A 14325-nucleotide genomic window follows, 5' to 3' on the forward strand; every position below is an offset into this window, starting at 1 on the left:
AATTCCTTTCTCCGGTCACGCAAATCCAGCTAAGCTACGTTCTAAACTCTCGTCGAACGTTGTACTTTCCTTCGGACATACAGTCTCTTTTTGCAAATTAGAGCGAGTCCGACCGGATCATCCCGGTTGACATGGAACCGTTGTCCAGCGTGTGATCTCGAACTTGCACCGACACAACGTGACCTTACGACTTCCAATGGTCTTGTCGTTTCGAGGACACGCAAAACTCACATTCCTTTCAGCTGTTAACACGCGAGACTCACTTGTAACGATAAGTATATTCGATAATTCGCTAATCGTAAGCGATTTAAGATCATAGCGTTTGTTCTACGAATGTTTCGACGAAAGATGACGCGTTTAACAGCCGATCGTTTGTTAACGAGCTTTCAACATCTTCCTAACCCTGCGTCAATATTAGAGTAACGACGCGGCTCGTGAGCTGTCAGCTATTAGTAGTTAGTTACCATTCGCGTGCCGCCGCTGCTCGCCGTGGAAGATCCTCATTTAGGACGCGCCGTGTCCTTACGAGACTTACGACGTACACTCGCACTTGAACCGTTTGTCGACCAGAACACGCGGAGTGACTGCGATTCAATCGGAACATTACAACTAGGATTAGCGACACATTTTTAGAAACGCATATAAGTTCTCTCTTATGCGTAGGGTTATCGTGCTCGAGCACACGGAATGCATATGATTGCACCGATAGTATTACCGAGTCGCAGAACATTGGTTACGTTACGGTTGACAATTCCTACGAATCGTGTAACGCACAGAGGGATCTCAGAAGCTTCGCTAGAAATGCATGGAGCCGACCGTTGTAACATCCAGGTTCTTTCCCGTGGTGATCGTGTAACATGGTACCGATGGATAGGGTAGACATGGATCGAGCGATAATATCGGCTGCGTTTCGTTCGGCCACGAGCGTGCGAGGAACTCGAGGGCGAAAACCGCAGTCGAACCTCGGCGACGTTCTCAGTGGTCAACTTCGAACACAGATAGGACAGTGGCTCGGAGAGTAGCGAGAGCTTGTGGACGAAGATGAACAGGATACGCGCAGGCGGAATGGGGGTAAATAGACGAGCGGAGGAATAGAAGGAGAGGGTAAGAGAGGGTTAAACAGAAAGCGAGAGGAAAAGAGAAAGGGGAATAGGGTGAGAGGGTGAGAGGGTCGAAGGCGAGAAAGATAGAAGAGGGAGGCAGGCGCGTGAAGCGAGATAGAAGAGAAACAGATAGATTAATAGAGAGAGGGAGAACCGTGGCAGGTGCAGGAGAGGATTCGCGTACGGGCGGGTTAGTTGTGCGTACCAATCGCGGGTGCAGGGTACGTCCGCAGGCACGCAGGAGGAGGCGAAAACCGGGCACAGCCCCAGGAGCGGAGGGTCCCGGCGAACGGGGCAAAACCGCCCACGCTGCTTCCTGGGGACCGGCGCGCGTCTGCTCGCGCTGCGACGAGTGCAACGCATTGAGTACCGCGCGCGAAAACGGGCTTCAACGCGACTCGGTTGGGTGGTGGCCCGCTGTTCACTCGTCGGAGAGAAAACGCGAGACAAGGAGGTACGCGAGACAAGGAGGTACGCGAGGAGCGACAGGGATGAGAAGAAAAAGAGAGGGATGCGTGAAGGAGGAAGGGTGAAGAACGGAAGAGGAAGAGGAGGACAGTGGAGAAGGAAGAAGGGTGGCAGGGGTTGAGTCGGGGTAGGAGGTTAGCGGGGACGAGTGAGCTCTGGCGGAGGTTGGGCGACGGGGGTGGCGGCCGATTCTCGGTTGGTGGCGAAGGCTGAAGGGGAGAGAGAGGTGGCGGCGGTAGTGGCGGCGGCGGCGGCGGCGGCGGCGAACATAAAATCCCTCGCACATGCCTGGTGCATTCATTAGGGGGGATGTGTCCGTGCAGCGTACACGTCGACCTGCATCCACGCCACCCTCTCTCTCTCTCGGCGCCACCCCTGGCCTCAGTCGCGCTTCGCGGCCAACTTGGTACACACGCCACTTTGTTGTTTCTCCCTCTCGGAGTTTCGTCCGCATTTGTACGTCTTCGACGTCGCGTCGCGAGATAATCGTGCTACGCGAGAATATTTCGTTTCGATCTTGCCGTCGATCGTCGATTCAACGAGAAAAAGTAATCACCGACGGTCGTTATTAACACCACTCTCTCTGATTACGCCGTCTGTGTTTCTCGTCTTTACATATCGAAACTTCCTTTCCTGCCTTGTTTCTTCGTTCGTTCGATTTGACGCGGTTGCGATCATGAATGACGAACGTTTCATGAGTTGAAGATACCGTATAATATCTACTCGGTGTCGAACGATTATTACGAGTGCGTTCTTTCCGTTGGTAACTATCGTGTGCGCGAATGTACTGTCCATGAAGAAGGCAGAGATCGCAGTTGCATCGTGAAACGCAAAAGAAGCTTCCTGCTGATCGTTCCTTCCGTGAATGTGAAGAGGATCGTCTTCGTTCGTCACCAGGAAGGATTGTCCCCGTAAGATCGTCGCGGAAGATCTTCACGTAGGAGGATCAAAAGGGATCCTTCCTCTGAATCTGCATGGTGCGGCTACACGCCAGGCCGACAGGATTTCATGTTCACGAATTTCAGTAAACCAGGTAACGATGCGCCTAATCCGCCTTCACGGTATCGGCGCGTCGATTTTCAGATTTTCCTTCGCGCGACACCCTCGCGTCGTTAGCTCTATCGAGAGAATACGTTCAATTTGCGCGCTCGGCTTTCCTCTGGCTGCACGCGGTGGTTCGCTTAGAGGGGAGGCCAGCTGTGGATTCGCGCCTATTCCGTGGCCCGCAAACAACCTACCAGAACCGGACCCATCGATCGCGAGATCTAGAGGCATGCGTCGCGTGTTCCTCTCTCTCTCACTTTGTCAATCTCCCTTCGAGAGACTAAGACGCAACCCACGTCGAGGCAAAAACGTTCAACTACCACCGATCAAATACGACGTTGATATTTCTTGTCGCACGACCGTTTAAACGCATTTGTTTGGCCAGTTTTTATCGACGCGCTAGCCTCGCTCGTTCGTTGATCCGCTGTTTTGACAGTTCGTTTTCTATTTTTACACGAGTCGATAATCGGATAGGAAAATAAGGGAAATGGTTGTACCGTTCAACGTAGAAAATATGCGGGATGTATCGAAACCGGGGGATCAGAATCCCTTGTTAAATTCCGTAACTGGTCGGAAAACTGTATAGTTTAGCGGATTTCGATAATATGCTCAGTAAACTAGACTGTATTTATTGGTTTACCGTCCGATTGAAACATAAACTCGCTCAGCGCGGACAAAAATACGCGGTAACGCGATTGTCGATTCTCGAAAATATATTCGCCAACGAACGCGTGCGTGGCCTATTTCGTGACCATCGTATCGTTTCCATTGTTTCGCGAACAGTAAAACCAGGCGAAAGATGTTCCTTCACGCTGTAGATGAGAACAAGAAAAATTTACGAGCGATGAAATTTCAATAAGCGAAACGAATATGCAAGTTAAAACGCGCGAAGACTGACTTTTGCTCAATAAAATGATAAAAAATCTATTTTTTTAAATACGTAGCTTTATAGTAGCAAATAAAGGAAATCCAAAATTGTACGTAAGACAGACCATAAAATTAGCAATATAGTACGTATCGTATTTCATGTCGGAAAAATTACATATCAACTGAAACGAAGAAACGTTGTTTCTCAGTTTCTAGATACTTCAATTTAAGGTTTGTAATTAGCCGAAGTGCGCGTCGAATAAATACGCAACTATGCAATTACTCATTATGTAGCTTACATCTAAAATTGCAATTTACGTAGTTGCGTAAGGTAATAAATATTAAATTTCGCAATTTTTCATAGGAGACAGCGGTAGAAAGGAAAGGAGAGAGGGAATAAAGAAACTCATTTCTTCCTCGAATCAGAATTCGAAATACGTGAAATAATATTTCTGAATCGGGAATGTTCTTCGGCCCGTACAAACGAAACATTCCTTAAGATATAATTTAAAAGCGACGTCCTACGGGCACGTGTTTTTACGAAAGTTTGTCATGCAAATTTCCTAGAAATATACTGGTCGTTTCACAATCGAAAAATAGGATTTGAGAGAAATAAAACCGAGCGAAATAAAAAAGACGAGCCGTATGTAGCTACGTTAGAATTTTCTCGGGATTATTTGCGCAATGTTTCTCCGGTAACGTTCTTTCCTTATGCAAATACAGAATGCCCTCCTTACATCGTGCACTTCGGTGGACAAATATTACAGTAACGGTATATCAAGATTAATTTTTAATCCTTCGCGATGAGCGGTGGGAAACGAACCATATTTTATCATGCGCGCATGTAGTTTTTCCGTGCATCGGGTTACTTACCCGTTGATTAAGAGAAAAATAAGATAAAAATAGAATTAGCAAAAAAAAAAAAAAAAGAGAGAAAAAGTAAAGAAAAGTAAGTACCATGAACCGATCGCGTTTCATAAACCGATGAACAGTTATCGTTCATTTTCTATAGCTTGATGCAGCAGACGATACTCCTATTAAAATGAACTGGTCGAAAGTTCGAGCATAATCAACGCCAAACAATGTGTTTACACTTTACCCTTCTGAAAAAGACGACGAGAGGGAACAGAAAGCAATTTCTCGCGTCTCTTTTTTACCGTACGTCTCTCGAACGTATCGTGACGTCGTGCAAGATGACGCATCGATATCGATCGAATCCTTCGATCGCAGAAAACCGAAGGAGTATGTGTTGCGCGAGGAAGAGAGAAGGAGAGAGAGAGACAGAGAGGAAAATGAATTCGCGGCATAACCACGACTTTCAATAGTCTCGTACTAGCGGCAATACTTGTGTAACGCGTAAGAACGTTTAATAAAGGCCCTGAAGTTTCTGCAGCAAAACGTCTCGATCTTTTCAAAATTACACGTTTAAAGCGTGCTATTTCTTCTCCTTCTAAGTCACACCACCGCATTGTCGCTAAGAAAACGTACGACCGAGCGCAGCAGCGTGCGTCTTTTATCGAGACAGCGTATTTTATGCGAACTTTCTTACCACTGCATTAAACTTTACTGCGCTATCGTGAATCCGTTGCGTTTTGTTCGAGCGTGAATTATGTATACCATCGTGTACGACGCTCCTTTCGTTGCGAGTTTTAGTCCGAACGATCGGACCAAGTACCGAACAAAAATCGAAGATACTTGAAGAACGATCGTGCACGTACATGCGTCGATCCATTAATTATTCATCATGACAAAGAGAAGAAAAGATAATTAGAAGTTTTATCGCGAAATGCCGCGCTAATAGTCTGTGTTGGGTAATTTACGAGGAATCGGCGCGCGCGCAGTTAACGCGCGAACATGAGCGCAGCGCGAGAAGATCGCGCAAGCCGCGTGGCACCGCTGCATTTCCGGTATGCACCGCGCGAAGATCGTCCCTGAAGATCTGCCAGCCGCACGGAAGACAGAAACATGTCTTTTTTTCTTCCTTTTTTTTTTGCCGCGCGACTTCTCAACGCGCTAGGGCGAAAAACAGCGACGTATTCAGCCACAATACGTCACGATATACCTGCTTCCACTTGTTTTCCTCGTGGAACAATCAAGGCCATCGCGAGATAATTATGCAGATAACGGCGATGCTCGCCGATATCCCAGCTGTAGGAGGATCTACAGGTCCGTTCCTTGCTTTACTATTTTTCTCTCTGTATGTCTGTTCTTTAATATCGCCGATCTTTGCTCTTTCACACATACGCATACACATGATTCAGTGTTGAACATTCTTGTTGATTTTAACTTTTTCTGACGATCATGTAGACATGTCATATTTACATATGAAACATATGTATGTATATTACTTTAGAAGCAGATTCTTTTCTCGAACGGTATCTATAGACAACTCGCTCTAGGAACCGGTTCGCACAATTAATTGCGTAACCATTTAGTTGACCCAGGATGATGTTGTTAATGTCTAGTAAACGAGAAGGCTCTTTGTTAGCAATAGGTTTGCGTTCTTCGATGCGATAAAATCGGCTCCGACGCGATTAAAGAAGTCCGTGTAAACGCGCTAATAGCTAACTACTGCAGCCTTTCCAGTAGTTATTCATCGATGAAACGAGTAAATCCGACTTGATACCACCGGATACGATTACTCGTTCTCTCTTCTACTTCTTCTGTTTCCTTTAATTCTTTCGTTTGTACTATCTGCCATAGTTACCCGAACGAGGGTAAAGAGAAGGAAAAACTGAGGAAAAAAGATGTATATATATATATATATCGTGAGAAATTTTCTACGAGTACGCGAGACGGAACAAGAAATAGATTCGAGCAGCGAATCATTTAAAGTTTCTCCCTTCCGCAGAATACTTTCGAATTCACTATACGTCCTGATACGGTTAATAATATTCTTCCTTTCGCTTATTTACGGGACTCTCTTAAACAAGATGTTTTCATCAAGGTAATATCTGTTATAATTTACGACAACGCCTAGCCGCGAAGCGAAAGTACATCACGAAGCAAAACGCGAAGCAAACTTCTTTAAACGAAGTTAAGTTAAGTTTTAAATGTTTTCAGTCGGTGAATCAGTAAAAATATTGCGGCCCTAACGGCAGCATCTATTGTCTTCATTGCCAGGCCAATCGTTTAAAATCCTCAGAAACACACGAGCCCGAGATAAATTCAATTATATTCACTGTGTTATCCGCTTAATACACTGAATTCCTATTTGCCAACACGGCCGTATCTTCGTCGGGGACAAGCAGACGAATAGTAATTTTGCGCAGTGCCAATCAAAGTGCGGATTAAATCTGTTAATGGTCGGGCAAAGCTTGTAAATCCATATTCGGAAACCGATTAAGGAGATTTTCCAATTTTCCCGCTACCTATTGATTTTGAATGGTTAACGCGATTATCGTTCGGCTCGAAATTAATATCAGAAAGCTTACGATTTGCGCGAATTACCGTTTAGTGGAGTCAAATGAAGTCGATCGACTCCTTTACATTGCATGATTTTCCGTGAAATGTAATCCCCTCTCGTATAACGTAGCGCAAATACGTCCGTTTAACTAATGGGCCAGCAGAAAAAGAAGCGTGCTTATGAAAAAAAGAATAGCAACATTTTCGTGTTCATCAATCGTGTGTTCTATTCGCGGAAGTAGTTACGCGATAATAACTGTGCAAACAAATTGTTAGATTAGATTTCGATTTTTAAGGAGGGTGGGATTTGTTCAAGAATGAAACGGATTTTAAGGTTTTCTTTTTATAGCATCTGGTTCAAGGATCTATGAATTTTACATGCATTACGTGCATTACAATATCGTAACAGGGTATAAGTTTGCCACGTTTCACGGGAAGTCGAATTTCCGTATAACACTTTCAAAAGTATCACACGATGTATCTAAACGTTTTTGTAAAAAATGCTTTATAAAAAGTAAAACAAAAATTACTTTTTTGTTTTTGAATTTCTCATAGAAAGAGAAATTAATTTTTACTGTGATAATTGTTTTCAATCACATGATTAGCTTTGTAAAATGAATAGGAGTTGTTTCGTTTATTCTGATTATTATGGAAACATTTTAAGCTCTTAAACTTTCACGCTATATATGACGATTGAAATCATTTATATTTTTGATAGTACTATGATAAGAATTTTGTTGACAAGAGAAAAGAGTCTATTGAACAAAGGGTAATTTCTACTAAAATAAGGCGTTTCAAGCTGTCAATAAGATAAATGTGTTTATCTCGATATTCGTTTAGTAAAAGTAGTTGAATTGGGAATTTGTTTACTTTATTTAACTTTTAACGTTCACGTATTCTATAATTTATACATTTCGACAGTAATTTTATTTGGGTAAATTATGCATCGCGTGTTATTTCCATTTTGGCTTTATAATCGTATTATTATTATTATTATTATTATATCGTATTGTATACGAACGTTGAAAACGGAAAAATAAACTTTTGCATAATGATATTTTAATATAAGTCATTGTTTTCTACTTTTCGAAAAACAGATAATATTTTTATTAGTTTGTCGTTGCATCTTAGACTGAAATTAGCATTATTGGAAATATCTATACAAAAGTATGTAAATATAAAGTGAAACAAACGTTCAATTAAACTGAAATTATCGAGAGAAGTCGTATTACGTGACTAGCAACGTTTGAATTCGAGCGCCCTTCGCGCCATTCCCCCCGGCAGATGCACGAAGGTCAAAAGTATTTTAAAAATAAGGCCGTAGGCATTGGCAGATTGGTATGGTAGTGGACGTTAAGGGTCGGGTGGCGTTGTAATGGCAAAAAGTTTGCGAAAGGTGAGTAATCATCGGGACGATAAACAAACTCGGGTCGTTAGTGTATACGATGCGTTAGTTAGCTGGCGCTGGGTTTAGGTAAATAAAGCCGCGTGTGAAGCGTGTTTGAATGGTTAGAAATCGAGCATCAACAAATCGAGTTTTCGCGAGAAGGCTCGTGGTTAGACGAGTACGGCCGACAATGGCGCCCAAGCCTCGCGAATATTGACATTGCCGAAAACATTATCTTCGAATATAGGATATTATCATATCCGTGGGTGACACATACTGCGTCGCAATTAATACTCTAACCTTCTTTTAATTCGCGCTACATTTGTCGATGTGAAATCGCGAACGCTGTTATTTTTCGGTTACTGAGGTTATGCGAAAAAATGTTTTTGGTACGTATAGTAGCGACGCGTGAACCCTGAAGGGTTTTACAGTTATACTGCAATGTGGCACATTTGCAGAAGCACGGAGGAAGTTGTGTGGGTCTAGAGTTGCGATATAATCTCTGAGGAGATATCGTCAGGCCGATATAGGAGAGTGTGCGTGAAGAAGGCGTGTGAGTTAACGTTTTAAGGGTTAGGGAGTCATTCTGTAGTCAGGGTGATCAAAGTCTCTAGTGTGGACAGTTCAGGGCAGCTAGTTTGGTTGTAGGGTTGGGATTGGAGATAGACAAGATGGACCAACAGTATTGCCTACGGTGGAACAATCATCCAGCCAACCTCACAGACGTTCTCAGCTCGTTGCTTGCCAGAGAGGCACTCTGCGACGTTACCCTGGCGTGTGTTGGAGAGACATTCAAGGCACACCAGACGATACTCTCTGCATGCAGTCCATATTTCGAGAGCATTTTCCTCCAGAATACCCATCCCCATCCAATTATATTCCTGAAGGATGTCAATGAAACGGAAATGAAGGCATTGCTGCACTTTATGTATAAGGGAGAAGTTAACGTTAGTCAGCATCTGCTACCGATGTTCCTTAAAACAGCTGAGGCGTTACAGATTAGAGGCCTCACTGATAATAGTGTAAATAACAAGGCAGAAGAGAAAAGTCCATCGCCAGAACCAGAATCACAATCTGGTGTTAGGCATACTGAATCGCCTAACCTTCAGCCTCTTCCTGAAAAGAGGAAACGAAAGGCCTCGGGCAGCTATGATGTTTCCCTTAGTGGTCCACCCAGTGAACGGTTCATGTCAGATTCTCAGGTACGTAATTTTAAATATTCTATATCGATGTTATTAGTTTATGCATGTAAGTATCATGAGAGTTATGTTTTTACTCTTAAATAATTCAAATACCATACATTTTTCCTCTGTCATAATTTGTGTTATTATTGTTTTCATTTTAGAGTTCATAATAAGCAATTATTTAATAAAGTGTCTACAACAACAGTATAACAGAATAAAAATAGTGAAATAGAATAATTCATTCCTTTTAATCGTGTCAAAAATATTTCTTTATAAGAAACTTTAAATTCTTTTCTAATTCTTTCATATTTTTTTGCAATATGTATTCAAAATATGTGTACAAAATTTGTCAATATTTTTCTGTAAACATAATAACAATTATGAAGTAGGTCACTTTCTTTTAATTTGTATCAGTTTTAAGATTTTTATGTACTCCGATAACTATAAGTACTAGCTATTCCATTTCTAGATAATCTGTATCCTATTTACAATGCTTGAGAAATAAATTATGATAAAACAAGACGAAAATTATGTCTCAGTATAAAAAAGAGTAAACAGAAATTTCAATAGTGGTGAAATAATGATATATATTGTGTATTTTTGAAAATGGAGTACATAAAATATGTGTTTTGTTTTCTTTATTGTACGTTTATTTTATTATCTAATTGCCGCATTTTTTATATTATATGCAAGTTTATGTTGCAGTATTGGTTTCATGTAAATCTATCGCTTTTAAATAAATCGTTTTCAAAACATATGCTCCCGCGAAGTTGCGCGCGTGCGTTGTGCATGCATGCGTACACGTATACATGTGTAGTCACGTGTGTATGCTCAAAATTTTCTTACAGGTAGCGCCTAAAATTCGAAGATAATGATCGCACTTTATTATCATGAAATTATATATCTATATGATTGGACAGCTTTCCAAATATCTGTACTTGTAACCTTGAGGTATATAGCAAATGCTGATCTTAAAATATCATTTCTGTCACAGACTAATCCTTTAGAATTAATGATGTTTTGGATAATTCCTCTCTTTAAGTAACTGTTCTGCATATTTTAATTTTGATAGAAATTTTCTAAATAATGTACAATAAAGAAAATAATTCAAAATTTTAGTCAATCAAAAGAACCTTTTTTTTATATTATAAAAAAGAAGTTTCCTTTATGTTGTAAATTTAAATATGCTAGATACAAGTATTATTACAACTATTATAAATAATTTTATTTGTAATGCTTCTAAAGTGCATAATTTTGTAATTTATTATTTTTCAGGCATCATCACAATGTAGTTACAAATCAAGCCCTCCCGTGATTCCAAAGTTAAATAATGCCATGGGAGGTGATATGGAAGATGGTGGTCGACCTATGTCTCCTGCATCACAGCCACAACCTTCGATCAAGCAAGAGTTAGATCATCATTTGCCAGACTTCCATGACAACATTTCCCTCCCAGTAAGTACCCTTCAGTTTCTTTTTTATTAGTATGTTTTAAATATTTATGAGAAAGAGTTACAACATGCATGTAGTGTAATTGATAGCATGTAAATAGTTAACGATATGTAGTTATATGCTTCCTGTAATGTGAAATTCATATAGTAAGTTGTAACATTTCTTTTTCTATGATTGCTGTATTATATTAGATTACTTATTAATTCAAAAAATAAATAACTTTTAACTATTCAATAGAATATTTAAATTCGTCCATATAGTTTTAATAAAAGTTGTTGTGATCATTTATAATATTAAATATATATAACAAATCAATTATTCTTTTTCCATATTTATAGTTAAAAGTTGCTTTAATGTAGTGTAAATTTTGATATTTTATGCATTGTAATGGAATTAATCTTTTATATTACGTATTGCTTTTATTTCAGAATGTTATTTTATTCTATTTTATTGTTGTATTGTGTAACCAAATTGTATTTTAAAAAAAAACTTTAACACACACATGCATAGCTTGTAAGCTATTCGTGAAATTATACAATATGTCGAGTAGATTGTACAAAAAATGTGAAGTTTCGTTACTGTTCCTGTAATCAATGATTTTCTACTATTTTCCTACAACTACTCAGTCCAAACAAACATGGGAAGGAAGGGATATTTAAATAGAGATACGAAATTGGCTTCTTATGTGCTAAAAGACAAAATCAAAGATGTGTTGATTAAACACATATCCTTTCCTTCTCTGTTGACAGACTAGTGTGGAGTGGGAGGTTCAAAGAGATGGGAAGAGTGACGAAACTATGGATGTACAGAACATGACCCAAAATCAACAAGATCCTGCTGTGATACAAGTTTCTCGCGAAAGCACTATCATGGCTGGAGGTTCTATGTCTATCAATATGTCAGGGACTGCATTTAATAATCCTTACAAAGCTTCACAGAATCAATCTATATCTTTAAAGTCTAATTCGCACAAGAGCAATAACATCGAATTCAATTCTTTATTTGGTTCACTTCCTGAAAGTAATGCCAGTGGTAAAAAGTTTAACAGTAATAATGATGTAAATAGATCAATAATTGTAAATCCACAGCCAAGCATGTCAGTAACTCAATCAAGTTTATGTAACATTTCACAACGTTCTATTACTCAAAGTAGAAAGGCTGGTAGATTCAAAATTGGGTGGTTAGATATGTACTCTTGGCTTGAATATGACGAAAGAACGAATCTTATGTTTTGTAAATATTGTAGAAAATGGAGTGATTCAATTCCCGAAATACGTACTTCATTTGCTGCTGGGAATGGTAATTTTAGACTCGAGATTGTCAATCATCATGATAAGTGCAAGGCTCATAATTTGTGTGTAGCTAAAGAAAGCAAAGCAAAAGAAAATTATTCTTACATCATGGAAACCTGTTGACTTTTCATTATAATTGTATCTTAATAACAGCTGATTTTTGATTAATTTTGCTCAATTAAGATTCAATCTAATTTCAGTCATTAACAAAATATTTTGATTATGCAAAAGAAGGTTCGATGAATGCTATAAAAAACTGTCAACATTTTTTTACTTCCTATTATTATAAGGCCTATATCTTCATATATGTCTGCAATTATTTAAGGCTGTACAAACTTTACCACCCATACCACATTTTGATAAAATTTAATTGTGTTATTTATTTGCTCTTAAAAACATGTTCATGCCATAATACATATTTTGAAAGCAGTTCAAAAGGATATATATCCTTCCTTATATTATACTCAGTTTTACTAAACCATTAAACTGTCTATGCAATTTTGGGTGAGTGAACGTAAATTACGAAGTTTGCCTTCTTTCAATATATATATATAGTCTCTTTTATAAAATCTTTGTAATTAATTGTTGTTGAAACGAACTAAATTTAAATAATGATGTGTTTAATATTTCGTGCTATACATATATTTTCAATTGAGTTGAGAATTTTAGCTCTTATTACGATATTTTTAAATATCTTATATTTGTATAATTAAGGCTGTTATTTTTTCATGGTTAATTAGTCATTATAAAATTGTTTGATTCATGTAAAATCCTTTTTTAAAATTTTATGTATCTTAGTAGATATATGACGAAATATTTTATGAAAATTATAAATTGTTTAAATATTTGTTTTTAATATTACGTTAAAATGCAACCGTTGTTCAAGTTTATAAAATTAATACATAGATGTTTAAGCGAAAAATATGTTTATGTGTCTATTGATATCTTTAACGTGAAAAAATATTTACACTTTTACGAGTTATATGTTAAAATTTATATTTGTATATTTGCGGGTCTAATATTTTTATGTAATAACATTTACACTGCCAGTGTGTGTTATTAACATTGAAGTGTTGTTAGAAAGAAACGAATTGCCAAAGCATGTGTATTTTTGTGACGAATATCTCTCGCGTGAAATGTAAATAAATGTGAAGATCCAATATTTTTATTATAGAGAATGCTGACTTTTTCTATGAAATGTACGATTAAGCATGCATTTAAGATTTCAATGAATTGTCTTTCATGAAATTGACAAATTATACTTTCTTCTCCCTTCTTCCCATACTTATTATTATTTATTATGCAAATAGTAAATAAAAGACGACGTAATTCCGTTTTATTAATTTGAATCAATTTCAATAGTTGATTTTATTTATACGAGCTAAAAAAAGTTCTTAGGAAGGATCTAAAGATAACATTTCGATTTCAGTTTTATTTTCGATATTATCTCTTTCACCATCTCATGTTTCCAAGTAAATTAAATATATCTAAAATGAATCCCTACCCGGTCAGATTATTCGAAAATTAACATTTGTTCCCCTTATATTTCGTTCTATTTAATCGTTGCTTAGTTTAGCATAGTAGACGAACGCGATAGCAGTAAAGTAACTGATATTTTTCGAGACGGAAGAATTGGTAGATAAATCCCTCGAAGTGTCTTTGTTCACAGTTGAATTTATAATGTATAATCGTGACGTGTGCAGGGTCATCCAGTTGGACTGCTAGGAGAAGAAGGAGGAGCAACAACAGGCACGCTAAGCGATGGTGTGTCAACAATTGAATCATCTGAACACCATAATCCCCCAGAAATGCTCGACGGACTCGATGGTAAGACCTATAAATATCTATCATTATGATCAAAATTACATTTAGATTTCACGTATTTCCTTAGCTCCTTTGAACACCGTTATTGCAACGACGATTTTGATAAGTCATCTTTCTCGTCGTTTTTAGTGAGTTTATCTTGGAATAATTCGAGGATACATTCCTTTTTCACTTCTTTTTTCTCGCTTCTTTTTTTGTAGTAATTGATACAATTGCGAATAATAAAATGAATAATGGCAAAAGATAGCGACGGAAATACCGGAGATCTAAGAAATCGAGGGAGATGTGCATGCACGTTT

General features: G+C 38.6%; 1 protein-coding gene across 13 annotated transcripts in view; it reads left to right on the forward strand.

The window, feature by feature from the left end:
• The first annotated feature begins 5492 nt into the window (after positions 1 to 5492).
• Positions 5493 to 14325, forward strand: part of LOC117204846 (sex determination protein fruitless) — a 72116-nt gene continuing 63283 nt past the window's right edge. For 5 of the 13 annotated variants that reach the window (XM_033442644.1, XM_033442645.1, XM_033442640.1 and 2 more), the window contains exons 1-4: positions 5494 to 5648; positions 8923 to 9476; positions 10734 to 10913; positions 13906 to 14029. In XM_033442644.1, coding sequence (XP_033298535.1) covers positions 5597 to 5648; positions 8923 to 9476; positions 10734 to 10913; positions 13906 to 14029 — 910 coding nt within the window. In that variant the 5' untranslated portion in view covers positions 5494 to 5596. The other 8 variants (XM_033442642.1, XM_033442646.1, XM_033442639.1 and 5 more) reach the window with 7 other exon arrangements.

The sequence above is a fragment of the Bombus bifarius genome, unplaced genomic scaffold (assembly GCF_011952205.1).
Source record: "Bombus bifarius isolate JDL3187 unplaced genomic scaffold, Bbif_JDL3187 scf7180000007984, whole genome shotgun sequence".
NCBI classification, from domain to species: Eukaryota; Metazoa; Arthropoda; class Insecta; order Hymenoptera; family Apidae; genus Bombus; species Bombus bifarius.